At 37.8% G+C, this 19949-nt stretch overlaps 1 protein-coding gene across 1 annotated transcript in view; it reads right to left on the bottom strand.

Moving 5' to 3' along the window:
• SLC22A3 (solute carrier family 22 member 3) overlaps positions 1–19949 on the bottom strand; it is a 132280-nt gene that overhangs the window by 4448 nt on the left and 107883 nt on the right. Inside the window, exons 6-9 of the mRNA XM_069070367.1 lie at positions 13624–13721; positions 13279–13493; positions 7721–7829; positions 295–407 (exon numbers count right to left, since the gene is read on the bottom strand). Of these exons, the coding sequence (XP_068926468.1) occupies positions 295–407; positions 7721–7829; positions 13279–13493; positions 13624–13721 (535 nt within the window). The remainder of the gene's footprint in view (positions 1–294; positions 408–7720; positions 7830–13278; positions 13494–13623; positions 13722–19949) is intronic.

Raw genomic sequence — 19949 nt, 5'->3', positions numbered from 1 at the left:
ATCTAAAGTTCTATTAATAATAACAGCTGACATTTGAATGGCACTTTGAGCCTTGCAAAGCATTTTACATACTGTCTAATTCAATCCTCCATAAGGTAGGAAGTACAGTTATTTTTATTCCCATGGAAACTGAAACTAGAAAAGGTTAAAGGGTTTGACCTTGGTCACACAAGTAGAAAATATTGGAGGTGAAATTTGAACACAGATCTCTGTGAGTCCAAATTCAAAACTCTATCCATTATGTCAGGTTAACTCTCCAGTGAAAACCACAAAAGAGACATGTTAGATTCTTACCAAAAATGATAAGAGGTAGTTCTAGCCAGATGGCTGATAGCCGAAACAGCAGGAATGGAGCTACAATGCCGCCAAAATCACACAAACCTGAACACAATGAAACACCAAAGTTTCTGCAAAGGAAAAATATATTTTTTTTTTCTTTAATGATCAAGGCACTGGCAAAATAAAGAAATGAAAAGTGCATGGTATGGATAATAAAGATCAAAGAACTATTTTACATTCAGAGAGTAAAATTTGAAATAGATTTTCATACCAATTAATCTAGTTTTATCCTCATAGCAATCCTGTGTGATAAGGCAAGTGTTAGCTTCCAACAGATAAAGTAACTGAAGTCAAGAAAGGTCAAAAGACTTAACTGAAAATAATCCTTCCAATGAGCATCACAGATTAGAAGTCAGGTGCTTGCAGTAGGGGTCTTCTATTAGATCCTACAACCTGCTTGCCGCTATATCTCTATTATTTCTTACTGTACTTGTGTTCTACTCTTCAATGAAAGCATTTTTCCCACTGGCATTATTCTATTCTCATCGTGAATCAAATTTTTCTGTTTTGCCAGTTATTTCTACTATATAGGTTGTACAGTCTCTCAAACTTCTTCTTTCTTGCATCATTCAGGAACATCCTGCTATGGTTTTATGATCTCTTGGAAATTCACCGGTTCTTCTTCCTTAATAGGCGATAATTCATTATTCTCTGTCTTGCAATATTTATTCAGAGATGTTTGGACTCATTTAGATGTCCTAGAGTCTATCTTCTCTTTTGTTATTAATATTATTTATGCTGATTTATCTGCTTGTTTTCTAGGTTTTTAACTGAGTTTTCTTCTTCCTTTGATCTCTGGAAATTTCAATTTTCCGCTGTACATTTCTTTGTTTCTCATTTTCTGACTCTTTCCTCTTTTATGGCCAAACAATCCCCTGGGGGCTAGACTTCAGCATCCTCCCAGGCTGGGGAATCCACTTTTTATCAACCTCAGTCCCTGACCTAAGTGGCCCTATAGGGATAGAAGTGGATTCTTGTATTCCAAGCTCCTTCCTTCTGACCTGGTACAATCCCATACATAGGCAGGCACCTTGCCACAAACCCCTCTGTTCTTAGTTCTCTTGTTGATCACTCTTACAAAACAGCATGCTTATGCCCCAGGTAGAGTACCACTTAGGGGAACTTCCAGAGGAGAGCAATTACAATGGTGAAAATTTATGGCATACACGGGTTGGTTGAAGGAAATAAGGATGTTCAGGCTAAAGAAAGGAAAACTTGCAGAACCTGATTAACTGTCTACAAATATCTGAAAAACTGTCATTTGGAAGAGGGATTAGATTTATTCTGTTTAACCTCAGAAAGTAGACCCAAGAGCAAAAGGTAGAAGCTCCAAAGGGCAACATTTAGGCTTTAATGAAAGGAAAAACTTCTTGACAATTAGAGCTGTCCAAAACTGGAATGGGCTGCATCAGTAGGCAATGACTTCCCTCTCATTGAAGATCTTCAAGCACAGACTTGATGACCACTCATTAGGTATATTGTACTAAGGATTTGCTTTTGGTACAGGTTGGATTAAATGGAAGCAGGAGGTCGCTGCCAAACCTAAAATTCTACAATTAACTGAATTTATCAGTATGATGGTAGCAAAGACTATAGCCCTGCTAAGAATGAAGCACTCTTCTTTCCTGTTGTTCACTGCCCTGCTCGATATGAGAGACTGTGCTTTGTGTTATCAGGATACTATTATTAGCTCACTGCAAGAAAGGCATGAGCACTGAAAATTTTACAGTAGCAGGGGCAGACTTGCACTGATCCATAAATGTACTCACTTTGTCCTATTTATGACCATCAAGACATATCTGTAAGACAACTGGCTGGGATTAAGAAGACAGCATAGGTCTAGTTCCTATTACTGTATAAAAGATATATAGCTACATTCTACCATGTGGTATACTAGAAAGAATTCTGCACTTGGGAGTCAGTAGGCCTGGATCTGAATTGCTTCTTTGACATCAGTGTGATCAGTCAGTATTTTCTGTTTCCTTATATGTGATGTGGGAATAATAGAATCAAACTTTTACTGCCTATCTCATAGGGTTGCAGTAAGGAAAGCACTCTATCAACTTTAAATTTCTACAGAAATAAATTGTCATTATTGCTATGTCTGAGTATAACATTTTTAGTATTTATGTTTGTGAAAATTTTTAATATTTTTGAAAATTCACTTTAGCAAGTGATTGACTTACACTCAGGCTTAAGGGCAAACCTGATTCATATTTCGAATCATTAAACATTTATCTAGCCATTTAGGCTAGCTGTGAAAAACACTGATGTTTGAAATGAAAAGTCACTTTATTTTGCTTGACAGTACTGGGAGGAGGGGAGGTGATTATAATCTGCATCATTTTCCCTAAGAAGAGGTGTGATTTCAAACTCAAAGAGATGACTGGACTGGGAATAATAAACTAATATGCTCTGTGTGTGTCACCAAATCTGTAATAACTACAAAGGAAATGTCAGAAACAGCTGTCTGAACCTTTGGGGGAGTTGGGAGGAGGAGGGAGGGAAAAGTGACAATACTTATATTTCAAAGTATGCTCCAGCATCAGAAAAGAACTTGAGCCCCCAAAGGTTATAAATACAGAGTAGAACATTTAATTTAAATAAGACTGAAATAGCCAGAGTTTCAGTTCAGTATGATAGTATTTCATAAAGAGATAAAGTAAAAAGACTGAATCTTAAAAAACCAAAAACAGTAATAGTAACACCTCCTTTAATACTAGAACCCATCCAGGATGCCCAGGAAGTAGGAAGCCCCATTATCACCACCAGGGGGCATCCCATTCCTCCACTTGTGCCCTGAGTCCCCTTCTTCAGCCCCACTACCCCAAACTTGAATGGGCTGCTTACACAGCTTGGATGATAGGAGTCACCAATTCCATTCCTCCTGAAAATATGAAGGACCACCGGGTTTTACTACCATCTGCTCTGGCACTGCCCCCTAAGGTTGTCCTCCAGGCCTTATTATTTTCTCTACCTCTACATCCTTCAGAGCCCCTTGTGATAGACAGAAGATACAGAACAGAATTTAAGGTTCCTTTCGGGTCTAATGTTCTGGGTTTTAAAAAAAATTATTATTCTGATAGCATAGTGATGTCATCTGATGTAACAAAAAAACTAATCCTGTGATTTCATTGGTGTATGGAATTCCTGGTGAGGAACTCTCCTTACCAATGTAGAGCAGAAAGTGTCTTGTAACTTCTAGTCTTAGAGGATTCACTGGGATTATAAAGATGTTTCGTGACTTGCCCATGGTCCCATAGCTAGTGTATGTCAGAAATGGGACTTGAAATTTTCCTGATTCTAAAATCTGCTCTCCATTGACTTTGCAACATTGCCTTTTGTCCTCTGATGATGGTGGTGGTGGTGGTGATGTTAGCAGTGGTGGTGGTGGTGGTGGTGATCACAAGAGTTTTACTTTATGATGGATATTTTGGTTTACAAAATACTTTACATTATCTCATTTGAGCCTCACAAAATCCCTTAGATACTACAGAAATTATAAGCCACATTTTACAGATGAGGAAACCGAGCCTGAGACAATCAAAATTACTTTCTTATGATAATAGGAAGGGAGGGAATAAGCATTTATATAGTACCTACTAAGTGCCAGGTACTATGCTAAATATTTTTACAAATATTACTTCATTTATATATATATATGTATATATATATATTCATACCTACCTTGTGTGGTAGGTGTTGTTATTATTCCAATTTTACAGTTGAGGAAACCAAGGCAAACAGAGGTTATATGACTTGCCCAGGGCCATATAGCTAGTAAGTGTCTGAGGCAGGATTCATACTCGGGTCTTCCTGATTCCAAGTCCAGCACTTCATCCAGTATGCATATAGGATTAAAGAATTAGATCTGGGAGAGGTCTCAGGAATCATCTTGTCTAACAATCTCATTGTATAGCTGAGGAAATTGAAGACACCTTGGAAAGACCTGTACAAGATCACACAAAGATCTGACTCCAAGAGAGCATTCTTTCTCCTACACCATAACTAGTGTTAGAAGCTGAAAACTCAGATCTCCCAAGACTCTTTTAAGAGGAGTAAAGTGGGGGCCAGATAGGGGGAACAGTGAATAGAGCACCGGCCCTGGAGTCAGGAGGACCTAAGTTCAAATTCAGCCTCCAACACTTAACACAAAAAACCAGGCGTGTGACCTTGGGCAAGTCACTTAACCCCAATTGCCCTACCTTCCCCCCTCCAAAAAAGAAAAAAAAAAGAGGAGTAAGATGACTTAATGGATAGAGCAGTGGCCTTGGAGTCAGGAACACACGAGTTCAGACCCTACCTTGGGTGCTTACTTGACTATGTGATCCTGAGCAAGCCACTCTATCTCTCCTAACCCCAGTTTCTTCATCTGTCAAGTGGGGATAATAATAGCAACTCCTTAAGAGAGATGTTGTAAGGATCAAATGAGATGATGTATGCACCATATAAATGTCAGCTATTATTATGTTTTTTTTCTACTACACCACTGCTGTTTCTCTAAGACTATAGAGCTATATGGAGGGATTTACACTTATGCTAAATGTCCCTAAACTTTAAACTTCAGTGCTTTTTATATACCATGTCTCCTTCCTTCAGAGGTCGTTTAATAAAAATAGACATCTGCCTCTTTCAGCTGTCAAGGCCAGGCTATAGCTAATGCTCCATGTTAGAAGAAGTATAAGGAGCCGAAACGTGATGCTATACGGAGTATACCAGTCTCTGTCACACTGAGAGTGCCTGTAATTAAATAAAAGTAAAATAATGTAAAGTTCACATAAGGGTGAATTACTTTTGAGTGAGGACCTGAGGGGTTTTTCTATGAGTAAAGGGTATGAACTACACAATAACTATTTTGGTTGCTTAGAGAACTTTTGTTTTCTTTCAAGTTCTTGACTACATTACAGCTCTTAGATAAGTGACTTCTGAATTAGTGAGATGTGACTGTAATAGTAACATACATCTGTATAGTCCTTTTGTACTTTCTAAAATGCTTTCACTTACATTACTAAAGCTAGTCTTTGATCAGGCTATTTTAAATGAATGCGCAGTGTTACTTGCCGAAAAGAACACTTCAAGCTTCCCTCTCGTTTTCTGGGATGAAATTCTTGGTGGAAAATTAACTGAACCCACATTCAACACAAATCAAACACACAGAAACACACACATACATGCTTCTCTCACTATTTTTATGGTTGGATTAGGTAAAGGCTCAAACATCAGCGGTACTATTCTTGAGAACAGTGCACACACTCTCCCTTGGTTGGGGTGCAATGATGTTCTCTAATCCTCCCAGAAGGGGTCACAAATGCAACATGAACACAGCTTGGCCCTGCATTAGAAAGAATAAAACTCACCAATACTGGAGTGAAACTTGGAAAAATGCATGTACTCTGAATTAGTACTGCTCTTGGTAAATCAATTTTAGATGAAATGAATGTACCTGTGCTAACGCTAGGACAAATTTTGAATTTTTGAAAGTGTCTATGATGGCTTAAGCCTTTCAAACTCGGCTAATAAAAATATTGCAGTGCCATAACGGAGCTGGCTTGCTTTTATTTAAGGTTATTTCTGACTCATAATAACTTTAAACTTTAATCACCCCCACCTTCTCTGTTCCCCATTCTTTATCCCTCCACCATCATTTTGTTTTCTAAGGAGCTAATCCCCTCCCCCCCCCAAGCAGATGTTTTTTTTATTGCTTTGATGAAAGCCATCAAAGACATTTTTGCTGCATCATGAATTTCTACTTCTAAGTGAATTCAAAACTTCATGCAGTAAAAGTGTTTCGATTGATGGTGATGCCAACATCTTCTACAAGGCAGATTCCATTTCAACAATGGTTTCAGCAATTTCATATGAGAGCTAGAGAGTAGCAGAGGGCTTATGAAGGAACCCCTTTGTTACTTCTAGTGGGGACTGGCTGTGAAGAAAGGGGATGCCTTCCGGCTCTCGGCACTTCCCAGAAGTTGAAAGCCCCTATTTTCTTATTGTTTCTATTCCTACTTGTAGACTACGTGAGCTCTGCAAATGGAGCAAACAAGAATATTATGCTCTAGGAAGCTAATTATCTGAAAACAATGGCTAGCCTAAGGTGGAATACTACAGTTATCCCTTCCATGTCACAACTTTCCCCATTGGGGTTTCTATATATCGCTGGTGGGCATGAGAAATTAAATGGGAATTTGGGGGGAGTTTTGTGGGAGCTGCATATGATATATGAAGGCCAGCAGATGACACAAAAAAAGTTTAGAAACTCAGAAATTACATTTATATACACACATATGCTATATAGACATATGTCTATATAGCACATAGACTATATGCATATGCAGAGCATGTGCTATATATATACATATATATGGCATTGTATAATATCAACATATTTTATCTTTTAATACCATAATAATTCAGACTTCTTCTCTGGTATGAAGGGAGGGCCAAAAAATTTTATGTGGATTTTTGAGATTGCGGGAACACTGCGCCTTGAACCCTCTCTAGGTAGAGGGGTTAATGATAGAGCGATACAACCCGAAAGGTCTCTAGAACACATCTAGTTGAAACTCCTTTCCCAAGAACTGGAGCCCAGTAAGTGGAAGAACAGGGGATAGAAACCCAGGTCTTTTGGCTCATAGTCAAGTGTTCTTTGATGGGTGTACCATCTCTTTGCCAAATCATTCAAACAACAGGTATATTTACTGAGTGTCATTTGGCATGTGGGATATCTATCTGAATAGTCATAGTTCAGCCCTGTTTCCTCCCAGTCAAAGCTGTTGGTGTCCATTATTGGGAAGCTAACATATCAGTAAGAAAAAAAAATGTAAAATGTTCCACCCCTCCCAATCTATAACTATCCTTCTATGAAATACACAGCACAAAACCTGTCAGTTTCTCATCACTTTCAGCAAATAGAAATTGAGATAACAAATGGTGTTCTTAAGTCTCATCAGACAGGAACCTAGCTTAGGTATTTAATTCAATTAACATCTGACGACAAAATGGGTACAAATTGAGATGAATAAATATTTGTAATGATGAACAAACAGACTATTCTCTAACCATGCCAGAGAACTTTGACTGTAGCTGAATGGGACCCCTTGATAGACTAAGTTATGTGCCAGAACCCTAAGGCCGAAAACATTTCCATCATTCATTTCAAAGACATCATGTATGAAAGAGATGAAACAGAGGCTGTGGGGCACATAAGCTTTGTTGTAGGCAAATTCTAGGTTATGTGTTTTGAGGGTATTGCCCTAAAGTTAGGCATGGGCCAACAGGTTACTGAGCTAAATAGCCTTTTTCAAAATGTTGAAGTCTATCCTGAAAGATCTCAATCATAATATTTAGAAATGGGAAACTGGGAGTTACACATTGTAATTACCTTAATGTTGTTGGATACAATTCTGAATTAACCAAATAAACAATTTCAAAGGCCATGGTAATACCCAGTCTTCCTATAGTAGCCACTGAGGTTCTCAACCACGGTGTCCCTGAAAATACAAAAAGAAATGTTAGCAATTTAATGTTAACCATAAAATGCATTTGCTTGGTGCCTCCTACAACCCTGTAGTTTTTGAAGTACGTATAATATACCAAACAGTAGCCAACATACACTATATGTGTGTGTGTATAATATACATTGTGTATATGTATACAGATGTATGCATATGAGTCTGGGTATATATATGTGAATGTAATGTGATAAGTGCCCTCCTCACATTCTCTCCTCCCACCACAGGTGACATCACAGAACAGAGCTGTAATAAAACAGCAGAACATATAAGGCAAAGTCCTGGCTTGGATGTCTTTCTTTTCTAGTTCCTAAAGGTATTTGTATTGTCCTTCACATAGGATCTTCAAAATAATATCCTGGCTGTTGTCATTCCTTACTTTACACCATGTTATTCCTTTATTGACTTCTGCTCTGCTCTCCATTTCATTTTAAAAAATCACCTAGCAGGATGATTCTCACAAAATTAGAACTGAAAGCAGTCCATTTGGTGTAAGCCCCTCATTTTACAGATGAGGAAACTGAGAGGCCCTGAGAGGTTAGGTGACATGCCCAAGATCATACAGCTAGGAAGTGACAGAGCTGGGATTTGGTCTCTTGACTCTGAGTTCAAAGCTTTTTCCACTGTGCCAAGCTGATCTGATGTCTTCACCCAGCAGACCAGTTAGATTCCTACCACAAAGTCAAATGAGCTAAATAATATATTCATTCTCATTCTCTCTCTCTCTCTCTCTCTGTCTGTCTCTCTGTCTCTCTCTCCCTCCCCTTTCCCTTCCCTCCATACACATATACACAAAATAAAGCAACTTTTCAGGCCACTAGAGAAATATCCTTTTGGAGTGTACTGTATCTGTATTTTGAATAAGTAACAAAAAACTGTCCCAAATGTTCTAGAAAAATAAAAAATAAAATAAAACAGCTAGCTAACTCACTGAATTCCAGGCAGGGAAAATGTGTAGGCAGTTGTTTCAGATGTTTTTTGGTCAGGTCTGACTCTTCCTGACCCCATTTAGGGTTTTCTTGGCAAAGATACTAGAGTGGTTTGTCATTTCCTTCTTCAGCTCATTTTGCAGATGAAGAAACTGAGGCAAACAGGGTTAAGTGACTTGCCCAGGGTCACACAGCTAGTAAGTATCTGAGGCCAGACTTCAAATCAGGAATATAAATGTTTCTATTCCAGGCCTGGTGCTCTGCCCACTGCACCTGCCACCTAGCTGCCCCATGTAGGCAAGTCAAATCATGTGAAATAAACTCTTTGGAATGGCTTTGGCAAAACAAAAAAACACACTCCTTTCCTCCACTCCCAAAGTAATTCATTCATTCAAGAAATGTTTATTAAATAACTTCTATGCTGAGGACACTGTGTTAGGTGTTTTAGGTTAGATAAGTAAGACATATCATCAGCCCTCTGGAAGCTTATAATTGCCAAAAATTCTCAACACTTTTACTATTTCTATATGATCCTAAATTTATAGAAAAGTGGTGTCGAGTCAAGATGGCACTGCAACCCACAATTTAAGAAGTGCTGAGGGGGTCATGAGTGGGAAAAGTTTAAGAAGCCCTGGAGAGGAATGACTTTTTATAAACTGATGATTTATTAATGAGTACTGCTATTGTTACTTTCCCCCCCTTATTCAGCAACATAAATTTGCTAAGGGCTTTGAAAAAAAAAAAAGAAGATATGGCTGCTATGAGTGGTCGGTGTGGCATAGTAGAAAGTCAATTGGAATTGGCCTCAAAAGCCTTGGGTTCAAGTCTCAGCTTCCCCGATGACTAGTTTCATGATTCTGGTCAAGGTTTTCTTTAAAATGGCTCAGATGCATATGATGCATTATCAATTATACATTATGTACACATAATTATATAATATATATTCATTAATTATGTAAAATGTATAATACTTCTATGCAGCACAATGATTGGCAAGAAAATATTTTCAGAATTGTAAAACTCTATATAAATGTGGCTTATAAAAAAGACAAAGAATGAATGCACAGTAATATGTTCTGAAGCATATAGTTTTCAACAACAAAAATGACATTTGTTCTGAAATGAAATTTTCAAATCCTTCATTCATTGGGCCATTAACTTTTGAGGTCCGAAAAAGTTTCAGGGAAATGCAAAAGAAATGGGCATTCTGCTCACCCTGAAATAATTTTGTATTTACTTTGTATACATCATTAATTTACATATCTACATCCAGGTTGTGTCCTTCAAATAAAACAAAAGCTCCTTAAGGCAGGGACCATTTTGTTTTTTGTACAAGACTTTCTAGTGCCTACCACATAGGAGGAGCTTAACAAATGCTCATTGAATTAATGAATGAATGGGAGAATCTGTCTCAGTGAATTCAAGTTCATTCTGTTAGTAAATATTCAGCAAATGAGGAGGGAAAGTCTTGAAAGTCATTAAACAAAGTAACAATCTAGCTAGGAGGAACAATGAGAAAAGCCGATTACTTTAATTCAAGATAATGGTTTTGAGTATTAGCGTCTATTTTCAGTGTAAATGCGCTGAATATTTATCTATGTCTGTTTCCCCCAGATAAACTCTCACACTAACAGTTAAGGCAGAGAGGAATAGGAGAACAGAATTGACGCTTGCTAGACTGCCATCTGTTCCAGCACTGAATAGTTGTAAACATGTGTCTTATTCATGTCAGATAGAAGGACGAGGAATCTAGTCCAACCCATTCCTTCAATGAGCAGGTGGTGCCCAGTGCCAGGTGCAGGATAATGAAGGGTGGATATTGTTGCCAAAGCTCCCTGTATCGTGCCCAGATTTCACAATCTCTGCTGGCTTCATGCCATCCAGGAGTGAAGAGACTAGCAGTCGAAGGTGAAATAATTTTACTACCCAGGTTTGGTACTTAAAGTCTTTATTCTTCTAAATAAATGTAATTTGTAGGGAGAGTCCAGTTGAAAGGAGCAATGGCTATATAGGTGCAAGATGAAGGCTGTATCGGTGGTTAAAAATAAATCAAAACCCAAGAACATGTTGTTTGTGGTGTGATAGAATCCAGATTCAAAAGACCTGAATTCAAATCCTACCCCTGCCACTTAATACCTGTATAACTTTGGGTAAGTTACTTTCCCACTGGTTCTTTTGCCCCTCAACTTTAAAATGGGGGGGGGGGGGAGGAAGAAAGGGAGGGAAGGAGAGGAATGAATTAGAAAATCTCCAAGGGCTCTTTCAATTTTGATCATATAATCTTAGCCATTTTAGCAATAACTTCTTCTGTGAAATCATTTCTTTGGTAGTAACTGGTAAACATTAGGAAGTAGTGGGTTCCCACTTATTAGAAGCCTTTAAGCCAGGGTCGGTCATCTACTTGTCAGGTATGTTATAGTGGGGATTCCTTTTTAGGGATGAGTTAGACTAAAAGGTCAGTGATGTCCCTTCTGACTCAAAATTCTGTGCAACTTTAGATGTATGGACTTGCATGTGAACATGCATGTGCTCTTCTCCATGTGTTAGTACCAGGAATACAAAAATGAAAAACGAGATAGTCCCAGCTCTCAAGGATCTTCTAACTTAAAGGGATTTCTCTCTCTCTGTGTCCTTCCCTGCCCCCCCCCCCCCAAGAATTTACTTGGAGATTTCTTTTCCTTATGTCACACCTTAATTTTTGCTTTCATGACTGGCTTCACATTTTGCATAGAATTGCATGGTTATGGAATTGTAGAATCTTAGAGATACGGAAAATACTTTAAAACATGAATTATTAAAATCAGATGGGAACTTCAAATCCCTCAGAGAGAAAATGGGGAACTTTGAGCAGCCCTGACAGTCACCACAACAGTCCTGCAGAATTTGGTGCTTGGGTTAAAAAAGATTGCTGTGTCCACATGAAGCTACTTCAAAGAGCATAGAGAAGTGTGATGTCCAGATAGAAATGGAAATTTGTCCAGGCACCTCGATTATTAGAGAATAATTGATCGCATGAGACAACATATGTAAAGCACAATATAAATACTAGCTAGTTTATTATTGTTGCTGTTAAAATGAATATAGGATTGAAAATGACTGCAGCTTTGTAATTCATCTAAAAGTGACATCTGCATTTGAATCTGAATTAAAGTTGGGTAGAGTGTATATCACAGAAGCACATAGCATTAGCAGTAGGAGTTTCTTCCTTGAGAATCTCTCAACATTGATCAATTGCTGGTCTGGAATCATCATTCCCCCCCAATTAAACAAATACACCAGAAACCAGTATAATCATACTGAAGTTAATTAAAATGCCAAAACGCACGTTTTATTTTGCTTCTAATATTTTTCTGAAAGTAAAAGGTGATTTTCTCAGGTAGAAATAAATTAGTGTAAAATAAAAATTCATGCCGGTTTTAGAGTTACCTTAAGTAAATCAAAATCGAGATGACAAAATAATACAAATAAGTAGAATTCTTTATTTTTCAAATTTCAACCAGGGCTCAGGAATATGGGCTAATGTAAAACTAGCCAATTTGGGGCTAGAATACAGACAGGAAAATTTTTTGTATGTGCCTAGAAGATTTTTCGTCCACAAATGTTGGGTTTACTGGACTGAAAGTTAGCTAGAGTGTTCTTCTGAGGATACTCTTGGAACTGAATGTCAAGAGGCTACTCAATACTTAAAGCATTGTTACATCATCCCATCCCATCCAGTTCCCCTTGTTTGCCCTGCTTCCCAATTCTGGAGCCATCCATGGAGCTGTCTTGGCCTGACTGGTGATTACGTCATGTGGTCTGTTACATCTAGTTAGCCCTACCCAAGTTTCTCACTCCACCATTGCACCCTGGCCACCTGGTTGTAAGTCATCTGCTCTTCTTGTACTTGTCTGACAAATGCCATGAACCTAAAACAGAACTGAACCCACTCTATCATTTCACTGAGTTCATACCTTCTCTACAAAAAGTAAATTATTAATCCATTATTTTGCATCTTCCCCTAGAACAGGGATTCCTTTTGGTTGAAGATACCTTTTCTTCCAGCTCCTGTTACATTGTGTTTCAATGTAAGTCAGTGCCTACAAGAGTTTTAAGGTAAGCTCTACTAAGCATAATTAATAGTAGAATTCAGTTGCAAATACTAAATGTTGATGATTAATACATAATAGCTATCTCTTTTATCAATAAGCATATACTTAGCTGACTTTAAGTCAGTGAAGCCAAGTGAAATCATCGATCACACAGCCCAGAAGAAAGAACATTGCATTTGAAGTTTAGAGTACCTGGGTTCAAATCCATGTTTGACTGCTTACTACAATGGCTTTCTCTGGGTCCCCTCATCTGTAAAGTAAGGGGGTCGGACTGTATGATCACTAAAATTCCAGTTCTAAATTTATGATCCTATAATCCAAATGGGCTGTTACATCTTCAATATCTGCTTGTTCTGCCATAGGCTTCTAAGAATTATGATCATCAATAAATTCTGGAAAAATAGTTACCTTCTGGTAAGAATGCCGTAACAAGACATGCGATCCCAGCTACTATGTTGCTCACTGCAAAGGGAAGGCGTCGTCCAATACGCTCAATCGTTAGTAAAATCAGGAGAGCTCCTGGCAATTCCACAACTCCTGAGATAAAAAAATCTATATAGAGGTTTCCACCTATGATTCCCAGGCGCATGACAAGTCCTTGGTAAACCACTGCACTTGTGAACCTGGAATAACATCAAGAAAAACCAGAGCAAAACAAATAAGTGATGAACTCCTATTAGAGGTGAAGGCAAGGGGTCTTTGTAAAATTAACACACTTAAGGCTTTTTAAAATTCAATGCAATTGGAACTTACCAAGCAAACATTAGAATAAGTGTGCATTTCCTCATTTGGGGAGTCCTCACCAGATCTAAAAAGGATGGATTACTAACCTCCTCATCTGTTACAGTGATCTAAAGGGAAAAAGTAGATTTCGAAAGTAGTACACAGCAACAAACGCCTCGATTTTAGAAGCTAGAGACTTGTCATTAACCAAATTCAAGGCAGCTGAGTCATTGACCCTATGAGATTTAGCCAGGGTCTTTAGCCAACATATTATTTTATAGACTGGGAATAAAGTTATTAACTTCATACTTAGTCTTCCATCCATAATACATGGACCAAACCAAAAGGTTATTACTCTGTTGAGAATGAAATCCTGGCACTATTATCCATAAGTAACTGTGAGTGAACAGAAAGAAATGTGTCAGACTTACCATTTGCAAGTTAATTGAATTTGTTACACTTTTGAAACTAGAAAGATGAATGTAGAAATAACTAAAGTATATAGGCTCCAACATTGTATTTTCTTTTGGGAAAAAAAAGTAGTTAAGTTAAATTCAGAGACAAGAATTAAGAGTAATTGATTGAATCAGAGATAAAGATCTGGAAGGGACCTGAGATAGCATCTAATTCAACTCTTTCATTTTAATGATGAATAAAAGATATAGCCCACTAAAGTGAAAAGACTTGCTTCCATATGCTTATTCACCCATCTGCCCCCCACTCACTTTTTCCTCTCTCTCTTTCTTTCTTCTTCTTTGTTTTTTTGCATCACTATGATCCAACTACCCTTGTGGTTGGAAAGTAGCCATACACAAAAAGACTGCCCCCACTCCAATAGAATCCACTCGTGTTTCAATCCTCCACATTCTGAATTCTGATCCTACCACTTGACAGAAATCTCCTTCCCAGGTTAAAAATATATCATAACTGCTAGATCCAATGGCCCTTTCTCTCTCCTCATTCTACGTGACTTCTCTTGTAGCTTTGGATACTGTCCACTCTATTGTCTCTCAGATTCTCTATCATTGGTCTCCATGTCACTGATGTCTTTTGGTTTTCCTCTTAGTTCTATGATAATTTCTTTTCCTTGAAAAATTTCCCTTTTTTAAGAGGTAAATTTTTTTAGATTTTTGGTTTATATTTAGTTTACAGCATTCATTTCCACAAGTTACAGTTACAAAATTTCTCCCTGTCTTTCCCCTACCCACTACTCCAAAACAGCAATCCTACTAAATACCCCCTCCCCCAATCTGCTCTCTCCTATATCCCCCCCTACCCCCTCTCCAACTTTCCAGTAGGGCAAGATGGATCTCCATACCCCAGTGCCTGTATATCTTATTTCCTAGTTGCATGTAAAATAATAATAACAATTTTTTAAACATTTCATTTTAAAACTTTAAATTCCATAATCTTTCTCTTCTTCCCTTGTCATCCATCCTTACTGGGAAGATAAGCAATTCAATATAGATTGTACATGTGTAGTTATGCAAGACAATTCCATGGTAAATATATTGTGAAAGACTGACTATATTTCCCTCCATCCTATCCTGCCCCCCATTTGTTCTATTTTCTGCTTTGACCCTGTCCCTTTTCAAAAGTGTGTGCTTCTAATTACCCTCCCCCCCATCTGCCCTCCCTTCTTATCATCCTCCCACTTATCCCTTTCCCCTTTACTTTCCTGAAAGGTAAGATACCCAGTTTAGTGTGTATGTTATTCCCTCCTTAAGACAAATTCAATGAGAGTAAGGTTGTTATTGTTATTAATTGCACTCAACAATGTGGTTATGCATTATATAGAATGGTTATATACAATTATGTATTATATGTGTGTGTGTATATATATATTACACATACACATATGTATGTGTGCATCTGTGTGTATAATATGAATGGTTATATTATAGGCACTGTGCTAAGGTTTTCTGATTTCTCTAAAAAATTTTTTTAATGCACTAATAAAAATTTAATATCATAAAACAAATTAAAAAACAGCAACTTTTTCTTAAACCATTCACAATTAAAGTGGAAAAAGACAAAATTATAAGGCAGTCATACATGGAATGATCTCATGTACTCAATGAGAGTAAGGTTGCCTTCCTGTTCTTCCCCTCCATTGTAACAGTTTTCCCTTGCCTCTTATATATGAGATAATTTACCCTATTCTGTCTCTCCCTATCTTCTCTCATTATATTCCTCTCTCACTTTTTAATTTTATTTTTTTAAATATCATACCTTCCTATTCAATTGATCCTGTGCCCTCTGTCTATGTAAACCTATACACATATATACACATACTCACATATGTATTCATATGCACATATGCCCTTCTATATAGACACATATATGTATGTATACATATATATTCCCTTCAACTATCCTCATACTGAGAAAATTTTCATAAGTTACAATTATCATTTTTCCATGTAGGAATGTAAATAGTTCAATTTTGATAAATTCCTTATGATTTCTTTTCCCTGTTATTGTATCTGAATGTCAAATTTTCTATTCAACTCTGGTTTTTTCATCAAGAATACTTCAAAGTCCTCTATTCCACTGAATGACCATATTTTCCCCCAAAATACAATACTCAGTTTTGCTGGGTAGGTGACTCTTGGTTTTAATCCTAGCTCCTTTGACCTCTGGAATATCATATTCCAAGACCTTCGATCCCTAATGTAGAAGCTGCTACATCTTGTGTTATCCTGATAGTGTTTCCCCAATATTCAAATTGTTTCTTCTTGACTGCTTGTAATATTTTCTCCTTGATCTGGGAATTCCGGAACCTGGCTATAATATTCCTAGGAGTTGTCTTTTTGGGATCTTTTTTCAGGAGGTGATCGGTGGATTCTTTCAACCTCTATTTTTCCCTCTGGTTCTAAAACATCAGGGCAATTTTCCATGAGAATTTCTTGAAGGATGATTTCTAGGTTCTTTTTTGGATCATGACTTTCAGGTAGTCCAATAATTTTAAAATTATTTCTCCTGGATCTATTTTCCAGGTCAGTGGTTTTCCCAATGAGATATTTCACATTGCCTTCTATTCTTTCATTTGTTTGGATCTGTTTAATAGCATCTTGATTTTTCATAAAGTCATTAGCTTCCATTTGCTTCAATCTAATTCTGAAGGAATGATTGTCGTCAGTGAGCTTTTGAAATTCTTTCTCCATCTGGCAAATTTGACTTTTTAAGGCATTCTTCTCCTCATTAGCTTTTTGGGCCTCTTTTGCCATTTGAGTTAGTCTATTTTTTAAGGTGTTATTTTCTTCAGTCAGGTTGTTGACTCGTTTTTCATGATTTTCCTGCATCATTCTCATTTCTCTTCCAAATTTTTCCCCCACTTCTCTTACTTGATTTTCAAAATCTTTTTTGAGCTCCTCCATGGCCTGTAACCAATTTGTATTTTTCTAGGAAGCTTTTGGTGCAGGAGTTCTGACTTTGTTTTCTTCCTCCTGTTCCATGCTTTGATCCTTTTTTGTCCCCAAAAAAAGGAATATAAGGTTTGATTGCTGTGCTTGCTTTGCTTCCTTTGCTTGCTCATGTTGCCACTTAGTTACTTGACTTTTGAGCTCTTTGCCGCAGTAGAACTCTGCTTCCAGAGAGGAGAACTTTGTCCCAAATCTCTTGGGTTTGGCAGCTGCTGGAGCTATTAGTTGGATGCCCTCTCTGCAGCCTCCATATGCTCTGGCTCACTGGTCACACACCCCAGGACTTCCACCCAAGCAGTGATCCAGATCCAAGCAGGTTAAAGCAAGAGCAATTACCCTCTGAATGGTCGCTTGGTCCCCCATGATCCTCAGGCCAGGAGCTCTGAAGCAGTCATATGGAGGTGGCTGCATGGCCACTGCACCTTTGCCACTTCTTGCTCCAGGGGCAAGAGCCAGACTATACTCTTTCTCCCCCAGTTCTAACAGAGTTCCACACTGACCTCTTACTTTGTCTTTGGCATTTATGGGTTGATAATTCTGGAAACTGCCACAGCTGCTGGTGATCCACTCTCCTGCAGTCTGCTTTAGCCGCTGCTGGTCAGGGCTGCCCTGGGGCTAAAACCATAGGCTCATGCACGGCTGGGCTCAGCTCCCAGCATGTTGCAATGGACCCTTCCTGTCTGCCTATCAGGCTGCCTTCAGCCGGAGATTTGTTTCTCTCTGTCACTTTGTGGGTTCTGTAGCTCTAAAATTTGTTTAGAGTCATAATTATAGGTATTTGAGGTGGTTATGGGGGGAGCTCACAGAGTTTTCCTGCTTCTACACCATCTTGGCTCTGCCCCCCAAAATTTCCTTTTTATTATGAAATTGACAAGCATCAACAAACATGAATATTTTCATATACAAAGAAGAGAAAAAGAGGACTATATGAAATCACAAAAAGCATATAACTAGCTGTCTATATTTCAAATTTAACATGGTCAAATGGGTTGTCTGTGTCTTATTCTGAATCTATTTTTACTTACTTTTTTTTTTATCGATTCATCAACACACTTTTGTTTTGTTTTCTTTCTCTTAGGATCATATTTTCTTACTCTCCTTTGATCACTCTTTCTTCTTCTGTTTCCCGAGTATGGGTGCTCTCTAAGGTCATGTACTACTTTTTCTTTTCTCTTTCTCAATTTCTCCACCATAAATATCATCAACCCCGAATGATACAAATATCACCTCTGTGGTTTTGGACCCCCAAATTTATAGATCTGGCACCAAACTCTCAATCCTACATTACCAATGTTTCCAGGACATTTGTCTCCATCTTGATTCACAATTGGCACCTGAACCTTAAAATGTAGGGCTGAGGGAGTTTCCTCCAAATCCACTCTCCTCTAAATTCTCCCATTTCTCTTAATAGCATCACTATCCTCCTAGCACCCATGTTTATTATCTGGACAATATTGTTAAAATAATATTTTTAGATATTCATAATAATGAATAAAGAGTACGAAGAATGTTGGAAATACTTCATGAAAGACAAAGGAAATCAGTCAGCTTATTGCCAGATATGCTTTAAATCATCAGCACAAACTATTGGCTCATACTAATAATAAACCATGCATTTAGTATCATTTATTTTTTACAGAAAACCTCTGAAACTTTTATTTAAAAAACTGATTCACTATTTATGATTCTGGTCAATTATTATTTTAAAACATCAATAAAATGTTAGGAAAAAATACAGAATAACTTAGAATTTGAGAAATTCTTGAGAATTTCTGTTTCTCATTCAAGAATCCTAAAGATTAACATCTGTCAGAAATATAGAAACACTAAAGAGGCTGAACTACTTCTCTTTCATTCAAAACCCATTGGATGAGTATGGTAACTCATGCCTGTAATCCCTGCTACTCAGGAGGGTGAGGCTGTTAGGCTGCTTGAGTTTAGTAGATCAGAGCTACAGTAAGGCTAAAACCAATATGGTGTCCACACTAAGTCCAGCACTTAAGGGTGGGGGCCATAAGAATGCCTAAGGAGGGACAGACCTGTCCAGATTGGAAACAAAGCAGGTCAAAACTTCTATGCCAATCAATAGTGAAATTGGTTAGCGAGTGGCTACACATCCATCTTGTGGGAGATAGCAAGGCCCAGTGTCTGCCTCTACCCCATAAAACAAGACAGTTATTAACACACTTCCAGATATAGAACCTCTTTGGGTTAAATTATCCACATTGTCTGTAATAAGTTGTCTAAATAAGCTTATAATTGACATAATAACTAAGCAACTTCCTACTTCATAGTGACATCTCAGTTTCTACTTGGCTGAATTTAGTTTGTTCTCCTTTGGGTTCTCCATTACGCCCCCATGCCAGGTACCTACTTCCCAACTCCTTTTCATCTTTCTTGTTTGTTTGCTGTCTTTCTCTTTTAGATTATAAATGCTTTGAGGGCAGGGACTACCTCTCCTTTGTATTTGTATCCCCAGAATTTAGTACAATGCCTAGCACATAATAGGTAATAAATAAATGCTTACTGGTTATTTATTGACTGTTGATTTAGCTGGATCTGGCTTTTACTTAGTCAGATCTATGGATAAATGAGTTATTCTATGAATAGATTATAGGATGATAGATTTAGCATTGGAAGGGACTTCAAAAGAGGTCATCTAATTCATTATCTTTACTTAAAAATGAGGAAATTGAAGGCGAGAGGTTAAGCAACTTTCCAAATTTGCCCAAAGTAACAGGTATTAAGTTACCCAAGTCTTCTGACTCCAAATTCAGTGCTTTTTAGTGTATGTACCACACTGACACAATGATATTTGACCACAACTGTTAGGTATGAAACATTGTGTAAAAAAAATCCCAAATCTGGGGATGGAGGAGGGAGGGAGAGAGAGAGAGAGACAGAGAGAGAGAGAGAGAGAGAGACAGAGAG

The sequence above is a fragment of the Petaurus breviceps genome, unplaced genomic scaffold (genome assembly GCF_028583685.1).
Source record: "Petaurus breviceps papuanus isolate PSGF00001 unplaced genomic scaffold, PetGlider_PUasm1.0 90808, whole genome shotgun sequence".
Classification (NCBI taxonomy): Eukaryota; Metazoa; Chordata; class Mammalia; order Diprotodontia; family Petauridae; genus Petaurus; species Petaurus breviceps.
Note: the sequence above shows the minus strand (reverse complement) of the source record. Positions and strands in the feature narration are given on the sequence as shown.